This window comes from Rhinolophus ferrumequinum, chromosome 13 (assembly GCF_004115265.2).
Source record: "Rhinolophus ferrumequinum isolate MPI-CBG mRhiFer1 chromosome 13, mRhiFer1_v1.p, whole genome shotgun sequence".
Classification (NCBI taxonomy): domain Eukaryota; kingdom Metazoa; phylum Chordata; class Mammalia; order Chiroptera; family Rhinolophidae; genus Rhinolophus; species Rhinolophus ferrumequinum.
The window spans coordinates 51893542-51913428 of record NC_046296.1 but is presented as its reverse complement, the minus strand read 5'-3'; the positions used below and the strand labels follow the sequence as shown (position 1 = coordinate 51913428).

The 19887-nt window shown below is 51.7% G+C and overlaps 1 protein-coding gene across 2 annotated transcripts in view; it reads right to left on the bottom strand.

The window, feature by feature from the left end:
• Positions 1–19887, bottom strand: part of ALK (ALK receptor tyrosine kinase) — a 646243-nt gene that overhangs the window by 19043 nt on the left and 607313 nt on the right. The window contains exons 13-20 of one of the 2 annotated variants that reach the window (XM_033125413.1): positions 14200–14350; positions 8158–8289; positions 7322–7466; positions 5526–5708; positions 4201–4299; positions 3531–3683; positions 2485–2589; positions 421–607 (exon numbers count right to left, since the gene is read on the bottom strand). In XM_033125413.1, coding sequence (XP_032981304.1) covers positions 421–607; positions 2485–2589; positions 3531–3683; positions 4201–4299; positions 5526–5708; positions 7322–7466; positions 8158–8289; positions 14200–14350 — 1155 coding nt within the window. Of the gene's footprint in view, positions 1–420; positions 608–2484; positions 2590–3530; positions 3684–4200; positions 4343–5525; positions 5709–7321; positions 7467–8157; positions 8290–14199; positions 14351–19887 lie in introns of those variants that run through there. The other variant, XM_033125412.1, reaches the window with a different exon arrangement.

The window sequence follows — 19887 nt, the reverse complement described above, 5'->3', positions numbered from 1 at the left end:
GGCCGGGGAGGCTTGCACTCTGTGGGGAGTGGGGATAGGTCGCTGGCCGACCCTTGTGTGGAGTGTGCTCAGTGAGTGACAGACCACGCACAGGGTGCTCTGGGCGCTCAGAGGAGGGGCACTGGGCTCCACCAGGAGGAGAGAGGGGCCAGCAAGGCTCAGGGGGCACTTGAGAGCATTCTGAGGAGTGTCCAGTTCCTCCCATCTAGTTCTCCTCTCATTTTACAAACCCCACGAATATACAGGGTGTTAAATACCCCCAAATGGCCCTGAACATGAAATCTCCTCCCCTTGGGAGGGCTGGGGTGGCCTCGGGGTGGCTTTGCTGGCCTCTTACGGCCAGAGGAATCCACGGTGCTGGGATGACATCCAACCTCCTAGGACACCCCCTTTCCCTGAGGGGTGCCAGGGGGCACTCACCGAATGAGGGTGATGTTTTTCCGCGGCACCTCCTTCAGGTCACTGATGGAGGAGGTCTTGCCGGCAAAGCAGTAGTTGGGGTTGTAGTCAGTCATGATGGTTGAGGTGCGCAGCTTGCTGAGCTTGTACTCGGGGCTCTGCAGTTCCATCTGCATGGCTTGCAGCTCCTGGTGCTTCCGGCGATACACTACAGATAGACGGAGGTCAACTTCAGTGTGGCCTGGACAAGGCAGCCTGGCCCTTGAAACCCAGCATAGGCCACCTCCTCCAGGAAGCCTTCTTGGATCTCCATCTCCTCTTCTGAGATCTAACCCTTTTCATCACACGTAGTAATACTAACAAAATGATTATAGATGTGAAAGTGCACTTTTAATTGAAAGATTATTTAAAGTAAATGTAAAGCTTAAAATCATATAAATGGAAAAGATCTTACTGTATCATACAGAGGTGACACATATGAGTTTGGGTCCCCCGAGAAGCAGACCCAAGACGAGATTAAACTTACAAGGATTTCATTAGGGCAACTGGCTATGAGAGGAAGTGGGGAGGGAGCCTGGGAAGGCTGGGAGAACCATCAGACTGTGTTGAAAGTCTGGCCCCACTTGCAGGAGAGAGTGAGGGAAGGTTGAATAAAAATCCCAGATAGCTATGCGGTTTAAAGAAGTTCCAGTAAGGCTGTTGGAAAGTTCTGGAGCCAAAGCTGTCCACCAGAGGAATCCCATGTCTCCCAGGAATAGGCGTGCTTTGTACCTGTGCTATGCCCCATCTTCGGGTGGAGCAAACCTGGCAATGGACATGAGAGCAGCTGGGGCTCTCGGTTACCTGTGCTTCCTGCAGTTGGAGAACTGTCAAGCCACATAGCGGGAGAGCTACTACAGAACAATAGGTTTCTAAGGTGGCATCCAAACTGCTGCCCAAGTGCCTGAGTTCTAATTCCACCTTTGTTACTTACAAGCTGAGTGACACTGACCAGGTCAGGTGACCTCATTGAATCCCATCTCCTTCTCTGTAATGAGGGAAAGTAACTCCTGCTCTGTCCCCTGTCCCCACTCCCCTCCGCCTAGGGTTATCATATGGAAATGAATTCACCAACATAAATTGGTTGTAAAAAATTCTAAAGAACTCTACCAATAGAGTAGATCATTATCACTGTTACTATACATGTGAGAATGTTCTGTCAGCAAACTCCACGGGAGGCGGGAGGCAGCACAACATTGTGACTCAGGGCGGATTCTGCCTCTAAAGCCCAGCCCCGCCACTTAGGGCCAGGGCAGGTGAGTCAACTGCTAGGAGCTCAGTTTCCTCCTCTATGAAATGTACCAACTGTGATCACAGGGTTCCTTGAGGATTTAGTGAACTAAAAATGTGTAAATCGCCTAACATCACAAGTGTGTGACAAGTGTTTGGTCTTATCATCCTGTCCCTTTGAAGGGACATGTGGGAATCGCACATGCTGTCATCTCCAGGGCCACTCCCTGATTCTCTTGTTCCTGAGGGGGCTGGTCTGAAAGGGTCGCCCAGAGCTGAGCCTTTCCCTCTGTCTTCCTTCCTGTCCCTGCCCACCTGCCCCAGGCATTTCCAGTAGTAGGAGCCTGGCTGGACCATACTGAGCCCTCTGTGACCTGCAGATCAGCTTACCTTGCTCACAGGCCTAATGGAAATCGACTTTGCTTTCTCTGCTTGGAGGGGGAAGTAGGGGCTGGAGGCGTTACAGAGGGAGTGAGCCAAAGTAGAAGTGCCTGCTGAAGCCTGCATTTGATGGGAGCTGGGAGTGAAGTCCAGGGTTGGGGTGAGCTTGAGTGTCTCCCCACCCCCGCTACCCCTCGAGCAGCCAGGAGGTTGTATTTGGGGCTGAGGTTAGGAATCAGGGGTTCCCAAGGAACCACAGCTGTGCCGGGGGCGGGAAGGCGGGGGGCTTCTGCTTTGGCTTGGCCTGGGCTGCCACAGTTACCACCCACGTGGAGTGACATCTCGGTGTCTGGGGCACAGCCTAAGACTCTGTTGTTCTGCCAGATCTGCCTTCCCTGCCTCTCTGTGGAAGCCCCCGGGGTCTGGCACACTCACCGATCATGATGCCAGAGAATGCCAGGACGAGGGCGGCCACGAGTGCAGAGGTCACGACGGAGAGGATCAGCGAGAGTGGCAGGTGGGGCTCTGGGGTGGGTGACACTGGAAGACAGGTCCCCACAGGGCACCAGTGACCATGCCGGTTCTCCTTTGAGCTGGTCCCAAGTCAGAAATACCCTCCCCAGCTAGGACAAAAGCCCCCTGCTCCTCCCATCCCCAGAGACCTGTCCGCCTTCCTTTTCAGAGGACCAGGTGAGTAATAGAGCCACATACTAAATTCTGGACATGGGTCCAAAATATCAATGGCACGATGACAGGAGGAGGATGAAAGCTGGGCCAACAATGGCTTACAGAAGAGATTCAGGTGCCTTCGGTGACAATGAACTCACTGTACCCAACAGTAGAGTGTGCCCCCAGTAGCACTCTGAGGCTGACTCTCTGCTTCTGGTCCTGAGCGCACTGAGCCCAGAGCATGGGAGGGAGGTCCCAGGTGCCACACTGGCACAAAGCACACTGAGGTGTTGTGCCTGGTCCCAGGCACTGACAACTGAAACACCGGCCAATGTGGCACACCGGGATGGAGAGGAGACCTAAAACGCTGTCTTGTGTCAATAGATCCAGATACAAGGGTTTTCATTTGGAGAATACTAGCAGGAAGGACACACTTGAAAGTCTGTTGCCCATAGGGAACCAAAGAGCGGAAGCTAAAAGGAACAGGGTCTGGCTCTAACCCTCGGTGGAAGAGTGTGTCTTAGGAGTGTTGAGGTCCCTGGCCCTGGGGGTGTTCCAGTGGAGACAGGATGGCCCCTTGGTGGGAAAGTGAAGGTTCACACCCTGGGTTGTGGGTGGGACTAGATGACGTAAGACTCCTTCATGAGCCATGACGCACCCTTCACACTCAGGGTTCTCTGCATCGTTGTCAGAGCACCTGAGCAGGGAGAGACCGAAGGGGGGTCGGGAAGTTTACAAAACTGCACCTGGCTCCCCCAGCCATGGAAACCAACTGTGGATTAAGCTCGGGGCCCCAACCCCCCTCCTCTCACCAATGCAGGAGACGCCGTCCTCAGCCAGCACTGTTCCGTGGTCACAAAAGCAGATGACCTTGTGGCTCTCAGGGTCCATGTGGCACTCGTCTACCTCGCAGTGGCTGCAGTTTAGGTAATGCTTGATATTCACTTCCCCGTGGCCTTCCATCACTGGCGACAAAGAGGGAGGGTTAGCCCTGGGCTGAGTCTGCGAAGACTGACCTTCATCCCCTCCCAGCCTCTGCTTTACCTCTAGCTGGTCAGTGAGGGTTCCCTGGTCCCTGTTTCTATGTCCCACTACCACTGAAGCACCGCTCCATGGAGGAAAGTGCCTGGTGCATCTGGTGAGTGGAGCTCAGACAGAGGACGTGTGGGTGCATGTACGTAGGTGGGTGGGAGGGTCCACACTCCTGATGCTTAGGTTGGCTGGTACAGGTACAAGGCCTATTACTGCTGCGTTTTCTAGAACCAGCGTGCCTGGTAGTCACTCTTCTGCCTCTGTGTCCATATCAGACCACACCTTCTGACTTCTAGAAAACTTGGTGAGATGAGCACCAGGCAACCTTGCCAGCAAGGGAGCCGTAGTCATGCCTTTGTATCCTGGACTTGGGTGAACAGCCCTAAGGGTTTTAGCTGGGTGGGCGAATTGGTCTCAGGAAGTTGGTTCTGCATCTGGCAGAGGGTGTACCTTTTAAAGCCGGGGTGTACAGGATGCCCAGTGGACTGATGAAGGATACCCCGTCCTCCCCGTCCACTTCGGGGTCATTGTTTGAGGCTGCATTGCCTCCTGTGGCAAACCAGAGAAGAGTTTAACGCAGAGGGGTGGGTGCCCAAGTCTCAACACACGTGTGCATCAGCGGGTCATGCAGCCAGGTCAGTGAGGGGCCTGGGGGGCGGGCGTGGGGAGGGAAGGGAGGCTCAGGGCACAGGGGCTGCCCTGGGCGTGGCTCAGTAGATGCTGGGTGCGGGGGCCACTTTCCCCTCCAGGTCAAGGCCAGCTCCCACTGGGGAGTCCCCACCCTACTGGGGTCCTGTAGGAAGCCGCCCATGTGAGCAAGAGTTAGAAAAGTTCTAGTCTCCCAGGCTGAGTTCACTCCTTGGTGCCTCTTCCAGGACTGGCCAGGGCAGTAGCACTGAGAGTTTCTTTCCAGTCCCACTGGGTCAGTGTTGGGGCGTGGTGGGGAAGGGCCCCTGTGCCTTTAGGCTCCTGTCCCTCCATGCAGCTGGGGCTGGGTTATCTCTGGGCTCCCCCCTGGGGCTCCTCCCACCCGCCCAGGGCTTGGAAAAGAAGAGCATCTGGTTAACACAAGCATCTTCTACAGCATCAAGCAAAACACAGACAGAACATCACAGTGTGTGCATGCATTGTGTCCTAATCTATGGGGACGGTGGAGCCATCATTTCCCAGCCTCTCAGCTCCAGAAGGCTCTTCTGCTCTGCTCTAGGTTCAGAGGGGAGCTGGGGCCAGTGGCCAGCTGCTTGCTGGAGGGCTGCGCGGGGCTGCCCGCGGGTGCCCTCAGGGGTAGCACCCATCAGCGTGGGAGTGGTGCCATTCTGGAGCTGGTGGGCTGGCACAGGAAAGGGAGAGCGAGGAGTCCTCGAGGCTGAGAGCCACAAACAAGGCTCCTAGGGACAAGGACATGGGCCAGGCCATCCAGAGGGAGGCACGGGGTTGAGAAGTCCGGCCTCCAGGGTTCTCATGCCAGCGTGTTCTTGGAGGTGGCTCAGAGAACAGTCCAGGAAGCCAAAGCCTCATCGTCGGCGTTGGGGTGATCCAGACTCACACAGGGCCTTGATGCTGTTGCTACTGAAGCCGGGAGGCGGGATGCTGGCTCGGAAGCCAACACCCTGCCTCTGGCTGGCCCCGCGGGCTGAGAGGGAGGCGTGCACACTACATCACAGTCTACACTGGGGGGGGAGGAGGGGGGGCAGGCGAGGGCAAGCAGGGGTGGGAAGGGAGGCGCCTAGGACTACAGGGGGAAGGGGCGACACCTGAACACGAATCGTCTTTACCTATGTATCCTCCGCCTCCTCCACCTGAGGAGCACCCCCCGCCACCCCCTCCGAAACCCCCTCTGGTCTCCCACCCCCACTTCTTCATGGCCTGGGGGCAGGAATGTCCTCCGGTGGCACCCTCCAGCAAAGACTTTCCAGACCAGAGCAAGGAAGTGTTATCATTCCAGCCACCTCCACCACCTGCAGGAAGAGAGGGAGACAGCGCTGAGTGAGGACGCAGGCTAGGTTAGGTCAGCAGCGGGATCTGCCAAGGAAGCAGGACGAGGTGCATTGTGAGGGGTGCTCGCTCCAGTTCCAGAGCCCAGGGGCCCGGTCTTCAGGGGGCCTGGGGGCTACAGAGTCCACAGCTGGAAAACCAGGAGCGTGCCCTTTGTCCTAGGGAGACCTGCTTTGGCTACAGCCAGCACATGCAGATGGGAGCGAGCCTTGGACCATTGCTTCCCATCAGGCCTTTGGTTCAAAAGCCGAGTGTTCTTGGCCAGGTCTAGAGTGAGCTGAATCAAGGCAAGTCGTGGGGACCTTTTATCATCTTCAGAATTTACAGGGATGCCTGCGTTTCAAGTGTCTGGGCTCTCTTCTGCCAGCCAGAGGAGGGGGTGTGGGCCTGTCATAGCTGTTGAAGTCAGATGGCAGAGGGAAGGCCCCTCGCTCCATTAGGGACCTGACGTGGGTTCTGGTGGCCGGCCACGCAGAGCCATGGGCACAGTGAATATCTTAGGACGAGTGGGGCCTGACGCCACCCATGTCTGCCCTTCCTCCCCTGTCCCAACCCTCCTGCCCTTACTTCCTGCACAATCCCCAGCTGAGGTGATTTCTGACTGCCCCACCCTGCTCCATCTTGCAGGCTTCAAGCAAATGTGTGGAAAATAAAATAATGGACATAAAAATAAATATAAACGAACAACAATGTTTTAAAAAATGGATTCAGAATGAAACAGTTTGGCCATGTTGTGAAAAAAATCCACTAACTTTGTATGAGCTCACAGACTCTTTTGTAAAATGGGAGTAATAGTATCTTTCTGGAAAAACCTTACAGGATTGTTTTGAAAAGCACATGTACAGTAGATGTGGAAGTGCTTTGTAATTTATGAAATTGTACTGGCGCAAGGGGCGCTATAAATACTGCTGGGGGTAATTCCTCACCGGGGACCCAACAACTGTTGCTACTCTGTCTTCTATCCCGAGCAATCTCTTGATTAGAGAGAAAGTTTGCGTATTTGCTTTAATTAATCTCAAATCTTAAATGCCTTCAAAACTCCTCTGTCAGTCTGATTGTGGAAAAAGGAAAACACAAAGATGCCTTTTCTCTTTAGAGGTGGCTGATTTCAGAGGAATCGAAGAATCCACATGCCTTTCAATGTCTGTCCCCTATTTGTGTATCTGGCTCTCATTAACCAGCACAGAAAGCTCAGCCATGGAGAGTCCAGAAAGAGCTTTTCCAGTGAGTTGCTGTGAGAGCTGGCAGCCCGGGGTCTGGAGGTATGAATCACAGGGGCCTGGGGTGCCTGACTGGGCCCAGATTCTTCCGTTTGCTCACACCCAATTGCATTTGGTAAAACCCAGGGAGGGCTGCACTGGCTGTCCGAATGCTGCTGCCTGTTTCATTTTCTCAGTGACCTCTGCAAATCCAAACCTGTTAGCAAGGTGGTCTGTGGTGCCCAGAGATGCTGCCTGCCCTTCCTCCTCGATGCTGGTACCAATATAAGAGCTCCCAGCCTCTCAAGTCCCAGTGACTAAGAGGCCGAGCTGGAACTCTCACAGACCTGGCAGAGGGGGTGCTGGCAGCATGTTACCTGCGGCTCCGGAATTGCCATTGAGCCCTAGAACCGAGGAATTATTCTCCAATCTCTCGGGGTGGAACGTGTCCGTCTTAGCCCCGTAGGCCCTGCCGCCACCGCCGGCCGCAATGATCAGGGGCACTGGTACACCATCCTTCATCTGGCCGGAGAGACATTCACAAATTGAGAAACCGAGCTGGGCTTCCAGCTGGAGACCCCTGAGCCCCAGTTTAAATGTTTCAATGTGTCCGAGTGCTGGGCAGTGGGTGACATCTCGGGGGTCTGAGGGCTCTGAACTCACGTTACAACAACCCAGCCCACCCCTCCAGCTCCTACAGCAGTCAGGGTTCAAGCCGAGAAGCAAAACCACTGGGGTGGCTCGAGCTTAGAGGCTGCTTACATAGTCTCAGAGGTCTGGGTGCTGGGGGTAGCACAGGTCTCTTCGCTCTCTCCATTCTCAGGGGTCTCTGGCTCTGACCCACATGACCTCAAGATTAAGCCCTCAGCGTCACTGTCCCTGTGGGAGGACCTCGCAGGAAGTCTTTGCCTTTTGGCCTGACTGCGATGCTACCAGAAAAGTTCACCTTAGGACAGAGGAGGGCACAGTGGGACCCTCTGGAGCTCTGAAGCAGGGATGGCAAAAGGCTGCGTGGTGAAATTGGGCTGGAACATCAGCAAGAGAAGAGCCTGTCCTTTCCTGGACAGACAGGGAGCCCTACATCCCTCTGGGCCTCGGTTTCCACATCTTTGAATGGGGCTGAGAGGCGTTTTGTTCCCAGGGCTGTTGCGAGGCTCCAACCTCATGACCCACAGAGTCACTGCCCTTGGGGAGCTGGCACAGCCGGTCTCACCTGAAACACGTAGGTGGCTCCGCCGCCTCCTCCGCCCCCTCCTGCCCACTCGTGCACGCTTCTGTTCACGCGGATTTCTTCTTCTATGACGTTGTTCTCTCCAATGCAGACTTTCTGGATTAATTGGTTTGTCTGTGGAAACAAAAAGCACCTCAGGTTTGCGCTCAGAGTTCTCTACTTCCCAGCAGATGGATCTTCTATGCTTAACGATAGGGCCTACCTCTCAATTGCTTACAGTTGAATTGAAGAGACAAAAAACATACCCAGATAACTGTCACTCTGGGCAGAATTAGAGAAGGACCACAGGACAGCTTGGATAGCAAATGCATGAGAAGCTGGGGGAGGGAGAGTGAGTCTTTGTTTCTGATGATCAGGGAGGACTGCCTGGAGGAGGTGGCATTTATTTGGGCCTTGAAGGATAGGGACTTTTTTTTAAAAAAAAATTAAAGTATAATTGACATACAATATTAGTTTCAGGTGTATAACATAGTGATTTGACATTTATATACCTTAGGAATATAAGGAATGATCACTATGTTAAGTCTAGTAACCATCTGTCACTGTAAAAACTTATTATATTATTTACTATGTTTCCTATGCTGTACATTACATCTGATAGAGATATTTTTAAACACAGAGAATGAGAGAAAGTGAGGGTATTCTAGAGGGAGAGAGCAGCATGAACCTAGAGGGCGAGTGGGGTATTTGGGGAAAAAGCCAAGGAGTCTCCTTGGCTCAGAAAAGTCCATTTTAGGACAGAGAGATGGTTCAGGAGAAACTTTTAGGATCCCCTGGTCTCTGAAGAGGGGATGACAAAGGCCCTAAGTGGTGAGATAGGGCCAGGGGACATGTAAGTGAGGGTGGGTAGAAGGAGTCAAACTGGACAGTCAGATTAAACTGGACAGGGGCCTTGGGTACAATCTGAGAAGAAGCTGGACGCCGTTGTCTAGGCAGTGAGGCACCACTGGTATTTTTTTTTTTTGAGAAGTTGCAGTTCTGAGGCCTCATGGAAAGAGGAAAACAACCAGTGGGAGGCCAGACTTGGATTTTATTCTCAGCTCATCTTTGGGATAATCATTTCTCCATTTTGGACAACTCATTCCTTCCAGCTAGCGTCCCATTTCTTGCCTCCTGAAATTCCCTGGCACAGCCCTAAATAGAGCTCTCTATGTCCGCCATGGAGAACAGGGTGTGAACCCTGGAATCAGACAGACACCCCTGAACAACTGTGGAAGAGGCGCTCAAGCTCTTTGACCCACATGTGTGGAATGGGAATAAGGACACCACAGGTTGTGGGTAGTACAGGATGGTGTTTCACACGTGCTTGGGACTCAATAAGTGGCTGCTGTTTTATTTGGATTCACTTCTGGGCCCCATATGGTCCTGGCGTAAGCCCAGGCATCACTGAGTCCCTGGGGATGTCTCTGGCTGGGGGGATTCCTGTAACACAGAAGCTAGAATCTCTGAATAAAGAGAGCACAGTGCTTCGAGAATAGTCATGCTGTCGCTTATCAGCCACAGCAGCTAAGAGGAACTCTCCAAAGATCGACCTGACCTCAGAGGAAAATGACTTTTCTTTCACTTAATAGAAAAAAGGCCAATAAAACATCAAATTTCCATCGAATGCTGCTGTGCAACCAGCCAGCGGACATGGCAATTCATCTTTAGCCACTCCTTATGCTAAAGCACTCGGGGGTGCTGGCAATGAGTCTTAGAGAAATTTTCAGATAAATAGCCGAGATGCAATTTGTTTCATGGCATTTTGGATTTAATGATGGAAATAATTTGATATTTTTTATAGTGGATTTAGTGTGGGAGGAAGGCTGTGAATTGCTACTGTAGAGAGCTGACATTTCTCCTGCATATGTGCAGCGCCATCCAGGGCTGTGGGGTTGGTGGCGAGACTGCTGGAAGGAAACCCTGCTAACTGCTGCCTGGGGAAGGCACGATAGGCCAGAGGCATGCTGGACGGAAATGTGGGCCGTCAGCTGGGCAGAGCAGAGCACAGAATACAGGGCCCAATTTGGCTTCTGGAAGGCCCTGCCAGAGGTTGGCTGCACCACCTCACCTCCCCAGACCTGCCTCCTCCTCTGTAAATGGGGGTTTGCCCAGTCTGAATCAGTGGTGCTAAGATAGTCCATCCTCTCGGACCTGCTCCCTTTCTTCCTCTCCTCTACCTGGCAGCAGTGTGGTCTCCACCCGTTGGGGATGCCCTCTTCCTGGGAATAGAAGCTGCAGATGGCTGGAGATTGCAAGTGTGGGAAGGAGGGAGCAGTCAGGCTGAAGGGTGGCCTTTGTCCACCTGGAGCCCAGACTCATGCCTGTCCCCTGCTGCCCCTGCTTGGGGGTCTCCTTTCATCAGTCTTGCATCTTGCGGATCCAGTCTGCGTCCTGCTGGACCCAGCAGCAGCATTCGGTGTTGTCGATCACGTCTTCATAATATAATTTCTTCACCTGACCTTCAGGACTGTACACACTCCTGAATTTCCTCTAACATCCCTGGCTTCTCCTCCTCAGTCTCCTTTGCTGGTTCGGCTTCTTTTCCCTGACCTATAAACGTTGGGCATGTTCAGGGGTCAGTCCTTGGTCTTTTCAATCTGTACTGCTCCCTAGGCAATCTCATCCTGTCTCAACTTTATGCTGATTTCTCCCAAATTTGTATCTCTGCTCTAGATCTCTCTTCTGAATTCCAGCTGTCTTCTGGAAGTCCCTGCTCGGCTATCTACCAGACAGAGCTGTACAGCTCGGTATGTCTGACACTGAACTCCCGACCTTGCCCCAAACCTGCTCCTTCCACAGCATTTCCCAACTCAGCTGATGGCAGCTCCTTCCTTCCAGTGGCTCAGGCACAATTCTTGGAGTCACCTTTGATCTTTTCCTTCTCTCAATTTCTTATCTAATCAGGCAGGACATCCTTTTGGATTTTACATTCCAAATATGCCCAGAATTCAACCATTTTCCGCCACCTCCACTGTGACCATCCTGGTCCAAGACACCATTACCTCTTGCTGGGGTTAAGGCAATAGCCATTGAATTCATTGTCCTGACTCTTGCTTGAGCCCATGTGGTCTATTCTCCACTTTGCGATCCTTTAGATACGCAAACTGCATCCGGGCTCTGTTCTCACTATTTGGCTCAAAAGTCTCCTATGGCTTAAACGTGACCTTACAATGGCCTGAGCTGGTCCGCATTTCTTCCGACCTCATCTCTTACCTACTCTCCCTCCACTCCACACCAGGCATGCTCCCACCTCAGATACTTGGTCTCTGCTCTGCTGGAGTCTCCAGATATTTTCCTGGTTCAAGCCCTCACCTCTTTCAGGACTCTGCTCAGCTGAAATTTGTTCAATAGGCTTTCCTTTACCACCCTGTTTCAAATTGCGACCTATCCCTGAACTGTGGCACATTCGACCCCCTTTACCCTACTTCTATGCACCCTAACACTTTCACTTTTGGACGTCCCGATTAACTTATTAACCGATTAACTACTTATTGTCTGTTCGTCCCTGTGCCCCTGGAATGAACGTAAGCTCTTTGAGAGCAAAGATGTTTCTTCTGTTCATGGATATATCCCAAGTTCCTAGAACAGTGACGGGCATATAGTAGGTACTCAATAAGTATTTGCTGAATACATCGAATGAATTGGGTACTGTTGGGTGTGGGCTTGCCCTTCACAATATTTACCTTGTGAGTGATGGTAGTGGTGAGATTTAATAATTAGATGAATGGTTTTGCTCCCTTGGAGACATTTGGAAATGTCTGGATACTTTTTTGACTGTAATTTCTGGGGGTGCTACTGGCATCTGGTGGGTAGAGGCCAGGGACGCTGCTAACCACCTACAGTGCACAGAACAGCCCCGCCCCCCCAAAGAATTATCTGCTCCAAAATGCCAGTGGTACTGATGTCGAGAAACCCTGAGTTATGCCACCAGATGAGGCTGGGAAGGAACTGGAGAAGCAGAGGCAAGAGTGTGTGTGTGTGTGTGTGTGTGTGTGTGTGTGTGTGTGTGTGTGTGGCGGTTCCCGGCAGCTAGAGCCCATTCTGCGCTGAGGATGGCACACAGGAAGAGTGATTCCACACGGATGTGCATTTGAATCAGCAAAGCTGCCAAATCCTGCAGTTTAATTCTTAGAGTCCACTTCGTCCTCTAGAGGATCCTCTCTGAGCACCATTTTTCTGCCTAGGAAGGATTGGAGATTGAGGTGGAACCTGTAAACAGTCTTTCTTTCTCCCTCTCCCAATGACTCCTGGGGGGATGGAGGCGTGGGGTAACCGGAAACACCAGTTCCTTTCCCCAAGCCCTGCTATGCCGGGCCCAACCAGCAGAGGGGGCTGCCCTCTGTCCCTGGCTGAAAACTGGCTTCTTCGAAACTCCCTGTGCATCCGCGAAGTTTGAGAGCAAGTAGGTTGATTAATGAAATGATAAAGTGCAGCAGCCCAGAGGAACAAGTAGATTACAATTGAATTAAAAAAGAAAAGGAAGCAGTCCTGTGAAAAGACATAATTGATTACAATCCAATCAAGTAAAAGTCCCTTGCAAAAGTCAATGCAATCTTTCGGCTTAGATGAAAGAATTACATTAGCACTCAATAAATTCCTGTGAAAATTACAGCAGCCTGTAATTTAATGACTTAATATATCAGGCTGGAAAGTCCTGATTATAGTTGCTAAATAAAAGTTGGAGTCCAGACATTTCTCATGCACAAGGTTGCACCTGCTAAGCTTACTCCTGCTGCTTTGTTTTAACCCCGTAAAGTGGTGGGGGAGGCGGAGGTTGTGCTCTGCTCCCAGCCTAGCGCCTAGCTCTTAGGAGCCCTGAATTTAGTTTGTGTAATTGAACGGCTTTCTCGGTAGCCTTTGTTGCCACATCTGTCCTCCAAGGCTATTCTTGGATAGGTTCCTGGAGAACCCCTGGCTCCTGGGCACTAGGACCCCGCTGCCTGGCTCCACAGCTGCCAGGCGGAAGCTGTGCTCCAGGTGAGAGTGGGCCGTGGCTCACGGGGAAATGCCCTGCAAGGTGCTGAATGCCCGCACCTACAGGCTTCTGCCTCCCTCAACACAGACTAGAGGCAAACACCTGGATCCTGGGAGTTTGCATGGCTCCTGCTTCATCAGTCCTCACTTTCTCATCCTCCTGGTAATTTTAGAGCACTATCAGTATTTCTAACTCCTATTGTTGGAACTCTCCATGTTTGACAACTGGACACCCCAGTGTGTTCAGAAACCAGAAAGAAGGCAGGCTGTCTCTGGGGCTGCAGAGAATGGCAGTCTGGCTTGTCCAGTGATGAGCTATAAGTTGAAAAGAGAGAAAGGCCATAAAAACCGAGGCCCAAGCAAGTGCGAGGCCCAGCAAAAACAGGAGGCAGGGTCCCTATTCTGTGCTGTGTCATGAGTGACTTTAAACAAGTCTCTTCACCTCTGTGGTCTCCATTTTCTCATCTGTAAAATGGGGGAAGTTGATTACATGGTCTTCCAGCTTCGATCTGTGCTTTAAAATGTTTTTTAAGTTTTAATCACACTAATAATAAATAATACGTGAACGCATTCTTTTTGTAACTACATCAGGCATTACTGATAAAGCATCTTCAACTCCAATCCTCTCCCCAGAAGCAATCATTGTTATCTGTACCTTTCAGAACTTTTCCTATTCAGTTATGGACATACATGTGCCTAAGAGCTGAACAAGAAATGTTTAACCTGGTATTAGCCTGTTTATAATAATATGGCTGAAAACAACGGTGCCCTAGCAAGAAAGTTTAGGAAGTAGCTTCATCTTGTACTTCTGCTCAGGGGAACAACCATTTGCCCATTCAAATGGGATTCAGTTCTTCAGTTTTAAGGTTACTCGTGAAACCCGTGCCTCAGCCTTGATCCCTGTAGGGATGTAAAACCCTAACAGCCACAGTACCCGCTTTCTCATGCACCCAAATGGACCCAGAACGTGAGCTCCCCAAAGGGGTGTGTCAGGCGTTGGTGCCCTCCGAGGGGCCTGCCTGGATCTAGGGTCAATGTGGAAGAGAAACCCCTGCTCTGGGCACTTACGCTGGGGCAGGCGTCTTCCCCCTGTTGCCCGACCAGGATGTACAGCGTGTCGTCCTTCTCCAGGTTGAAGATGCCCAGCACAGACACACCGTGGGATCGCATCATGGTGTTCCTCCCGCCCTTTCCGCCAGCAGCTCCGTAGCCCGAGATGCTGCAATAGGACAAAGCACATGGGCTCCTGCCATGCGATGAAGACTGACGCCCTTCTTGCCAACCCAGCAGCTTCCAGGGGGTCACGTGCACTACTGTTGTGGTCCTGATGGTTCTCTGAGCCTGACCACACCAGCCTGGGAGGTCAGCAAGGAGGGTTCCTCTCTCCATGGTCAGGAGAGGGCTGTCAAGTTTAGACAGGGACAGTGAACTGCTTCAGTCACAGAGCTAGGAAGGTAAAGAACTAGTAAAAGGATAGAAGAAAGAAAGAGAGGGAAAAGGAGAGGGGTGGGGGAAAAAGAGAGAGAGGGGGAGGAGAGCGGGAGTTCATATTAACGTGGGGTGTCGGGGTGAGGCTGTCCTGAATACCTGGGATGTCCCCGTTATGGATATTTCTCCCTGTCCACAATCGAAGTACTCATGTGACCCTAGACAAGTAACTCAACTTCCCTGTTCCACATCTGTAAAATGGGGGTAATAAGAGAACAGCCTTCTAGCCCATGTGTGTTATCAGGATTAAAGGAATGAAGACATGCAGTCCTAGAATTATCGCTGGCACCTAAGAAGCACTCAAAAGTGTTTATGATGATTATTATTAATGGTGGAAGTAGCAGAAACTGACTTGGTAGAGAGGTTTAAAATGTCCCCATGGGTGTGTAGACACACGAAGGTCCCACATGGAATGATTGAGGAGCGTGGTGTTTACAAGCCCAGACTGTTTATTCCCATCCCACCAGTAACTCCTGCTGGAGCAACATGTGTGCAGACAACAAGGAACAAATCATGATGAAAATAAAAATGTGGGATCATTTCTGCTGCCTCTTAGGTTGTTGAGATAAAGTCAAGCAAGGATGGGGGAAAAAATAACTCAGTTGGTGAACCGTATCTGAAGAGCGGCATGTCTGAAGACAGCTAGCATACCAGCTACAAATGCTTCCCCAGAGACTGGCTGCCAGGGAAAGGAACTCAGGAGGTTTTCATGTCCCTGTGTATTCAGATTCAGGGTCCTTATGAAAAGCTTCCAGGAAGCGAGGCAAGGCGGTTTTGCTCATGTGCACACACGGTGGCTTCTCCTCCTATAATTCTAGGACGTGTCTCATGTTCTAAGCATGTTAGGGGCCTCCTGGGGGCTTCCTAAGGTGGAGCCCAGGCCTGTTCTGCAGAGACAAGCCTGGAGGGCTGACTGATTGCTAATGTGGCAGGCGAGAAACTGAGGTGTCCACAGAGTTCAGAGGAGAGTCTCCGGCCCATCGCCCTGTCAGCAGCCAGGCACTGATTGGAGCTCACAGCACGTGGGCATGGCATAAGGCTCTGTGCCTATGAGGAGACCTGAGATGGCTCCAGACCACCAAGGGGCTTACAAAGAAAGTGGGGAGGTGGTCATAGTTATGAAAAGAGAAACCTCACCAGTAAGGGTGGCTGTACTGGGGAGGCAAGGTGGAGGGACCAAAGGGCTCTGGGGTCTAGGATTAGAGCGGACCGCTTCCCAGCTGTGTGTCCTCTCAGAACCTCAACCTCTTCCCTGGTCAAAGAAGAACCATAGCTTCTTTTTCGAACTCACAGGATAGTGGGGGTTCAACGTTCAAAGGAGAGAATGGGGTGAAAGCCCTGAGAAAGTGGAAAATCTCTGCGCAGTGTCAGGGCCATTGGGTGCTCCGGGCCTGGGAGGGAGACAGATGACTGTGACAGGCACGGAGGCAGGGGCACGCGGGAGTCCTTGGCTGGTTGCAGGACATGGGGGGGTGGAGGTTTGAAGATGATGGTTAGGTAGGACTCTCAGACAAAGAGGATGAGCTGGCGGGTAGGAGTCCAGCTTGTGTGGATGGGAGTGGAGTCAGGAAAGCCTGGGGTATATCTGACCGCTGCAGGTGGCTGCAGTGTGTGTGTGTGGGGTGCTGTAGGGCTGCAGAGAGAGGTAGGGGCCAATGCCTGAGCACCCTACAATGTACCAGGCATGAATGCATATGGCACTCCCCCCCAATAGCCACAAACAGTAGCTGTTAGTCATCTCATTTGACATATGAGGAAATTGAGGGCGGCTCAGAGGGATTAGTAACTCATCTGAGGCCACACAGCTGGCAGACCCTGGTCCGCACCCCCATATTTCCCCTCATAGAGGCCATTTTCTTCCCTCTGTGCTGCTGTGAGGCTTATATGGATATACAGCGAGGGTGGTCTGAGAAGTTTCTGGCCCATCCTAATTCACTCAGATCTCAGCCAAACCCTCCCTCCTGACTTGTTAGAAATGGAGAAGGTGGTAGGACAGCTAAAAGACTGAAAAAAAAGGAAGGCTTATTGGTGAAAGGAAAGCAAGGAGAATTATTTAGCTCAGAGAAGGGAAGCCTGGGGCCGGGGTGGTGCTGGTGGTGGGGGGTCCCAGAGACTGTAGAGTCTGGAGATAGCAATGGGCCCACCTCTGTCCTCACCACTCCAGGTTCCGGGGCTTTGTCGGGCTGCATCAGAAAGTCCTTTTAACCTGAAGGTGTGGTTTGCTTGGAAAACGGCTGCCTGAGACGGAGTCCTCGAGTCCTGCCCACTCCTGCTTATGGCTGAGAGGTAAGCTGTACTCTTCTCATCTCTTTCTGCATCGTTTGCAAGTCATTTGCATCAATCTGCATGCATTATGAATCATTCTGAACCCTTTCACACATTTAAATTTAGCCAAATTATTATATTTTAGAAGTTGTTTGCTCCTGACTTGGTTTTTATGCCCCCTCCCTAAGCCATCTTTCTTATTTCTCCCACCCCCTGACCAAGTCTGAATGCTAGCCTCATTGAGGTCTTGACCTAGTTCTTGGCAGTGAGGTGGGAAGGAACGAGCCCTGAGATCTGAGTCATACGCTGGTCCGGTCGCTCTGCGGATGGTGTGACAGGGGCACGTTGGTTAACCTCTCTGAACCACAGCTTTTCCTCCCAAGGAGAAAAATGAGGACCAGAAGCCCTGCCCTCACGGGGATAAGTAGAGGATTTGAAAAGCCTGCAAAATGATGCGAAGTGCCGGGTGAGACTCTGGCCTGGGGTCAGCTCTATAGATTCCAAAGGAGGCAGTCGAGCTTGGCAAGCAGGCGGCAGCAGCCTGAGTTTGCTTAACTGTGTGAGGGCCGCAGCCCCCCATTTTTAACCTGGATTATGGACTTGCTTAAAGTCACGAGGAGCAAGCAACTGCCTCTCTGGACTAACTGTAGGGGTCCTGGCAAGTAGTGCCTCCGTAGTCAGCCCCCGGAGGCCCGAAACCCCACCCTATTGTGTCACGCTTTTGGAAGCTTCTAGTTACTACCACGAGGATGAACTCCTCTGGAGTGGGATGTACCATAGAGAAAAAAGCAAGGGCTTGGATGCAGACAGACCTGGGTGCAAACCCAAGCTCTGTTAGACAGGGCTAGGACGAGGGTGAGGTGAGGCACCCCCATGTGCAGACCCTGCACTTGATTGAGCCCGAGAGCCAATGCATGCTGACATTTTGTGTCCACGGCACCCCGTGTACTTCCCCTGGTCCTGGCCTTGCCAGTGTTACTAACCAGCTGTGTGACCTTGGGTAGGTATTTACCCTGCCTTAGCTCCAGTTTCCTCATCTAGAAAAGGGTGATGATAATAATATCTATTTTGAAGGACTGTTTTGAGAATTAAATGAGATAATGCCTATCAGAGACTTAAGTCAGTGCCTAGAGGGCAGCCGGCGAGCGACCAACAGTGCGTCTGTGGCTGAGGCTGCGCCCTCCTGTCCTGGGTTCCCAGGGGTGACTTCTGGGAGGCAGAAGTGGGGTGAATGAAGCAGGCCCTGCTTTCTAGGGAGCAATAGGTAAAGCAGAGCATGGTTAAGGGGATCTGGAGTTGAGAATATTCTGTTTCACCCAGGACCCACCTCTTTGGGGAGCCAGTGGAAGCACAGGAAAGCTCTGAAGACCCCAAACCCTGTGAGTGATGCTACACAAACTCGTGCCATAATGTTATGATAACAACCTCAGCCTGAGTCTCTGAAGCTTTCTCCCCATCCCTTGTAAACAGTTTATTTTTGACGCTTGACAAATGACAATAAATTAATATACCTGCCACTCAAGTGGGGAATGACTCACAGTCATTCTAATTTACTGGGAATTACAAGGTACTGTTCTCAACGAGCTGATGCTGTAATTTTCTTTTCTTTTCTTTTTTTTTTTCCTCTTCTAAGTCCATGGCCCCTGGTCAAAATGGATGTTTATTGGGTTTGCGTTTTGTATTATTGACTGCGAGCTTTTGTTACCTGATGTAATTGAGTTGTGAATCTTTTTTTAAATAAAGAATTAGCAGCAAATCAAAGTGGCTGCCTGCTGGATCCTGAAAAGGGAGCACAGCTGGTGTGCACAGTGTGGCAGTGTGGGTACCACACCTCCGAGGGAATGCAGGGGGAGGGGCAGAGGGCAAGGAGGGAGTGGACCCCGCGTGGAGAAGCATGAAGCACCTCATGTCTCTCTTGCACCCACTCTGGGCTCTGCCTCTAATTCCCAGCAGGACTTTGGGCGCGTGTTTTTGCCTTTTCTGGGTCTTGGTTTCCCCCTCTGTGCAATCAGGATGGTAAGACCCTCTCTGCCTAGCCTAGCCTCCAGGGTTATTGTGAGACATGTGCGTGTACATACGCACAGATACATGTGAGGATGTACAGAGCTTGGGCAGTGGGAAATTCCTGTTCAGATGTACAGTTGGATTATCCAGATGGGTCATTCGAGCCATCAGGAGACACCTCTGGGGTCAGCAGTGAAGGGCCCGTTTCGGAGGCACCTGCTGCTTGCTGTGCAAATTCCATTCCAGACTGCACCAAGCAGCAAGGCTGATTGTTCACTTCTTCCCCACAACCTGCCTGACCAGAACAGCTCTAAGTGCCTGGGGATATTGGAGCTGGAAGGGATCTCTGTCCTCTCTCTGCAACTCCTCCCTCTACAGAAGGGGCCACTGCAGAGAAGGGAAAGCACACTTTCAAGGTCACCCAGTGTGTCAGGGGCAGAAATTAGACCCAAACTCCATTCTGTCGGCAGCCCATCGATCTTCGCACAATTCCCCACCCCCCGACTTTCCCTGCTCTATGCTCTTCTTGGTGATGGCTATCTGCACAGTAACTCCAACAATTAATCATGATTTGTGACCTTCCTATAATTGTCTAGAACCTTACGGGCATTGTGGACCGTTTCATTTCTCTGCCCTGTGGTCTGCAGTCTCAGTCCCCTCTACGAGTCCTGTAGCACCTACTCAGTGCCCAGCACACAGTAGGAATTCCATGGCTGTTTGTGGATTGGGTGGAATGATGGTGTCATCCAGCTGCACATGCTTGTCCCTGGAGTCAGGTGACGAAATGAGTGTCAGTGATGGAGATGGTCAGAAACAGCTGTGGCCCCGCTCAGCTGGCAGGACTTGCTGGCTCCAGCTGGGATCTGGGGCCTCGTGTACGTTATGTCTGAGGAATGAGTGTACCATGAAAGAATTGCCATCAGGAGCTGTGGGCTGTGCTTGACAAATGTTTTCATAGGCTGTGTGTGTGTGTGTGTGTGTGTGTGTGTGTGTGTGTGT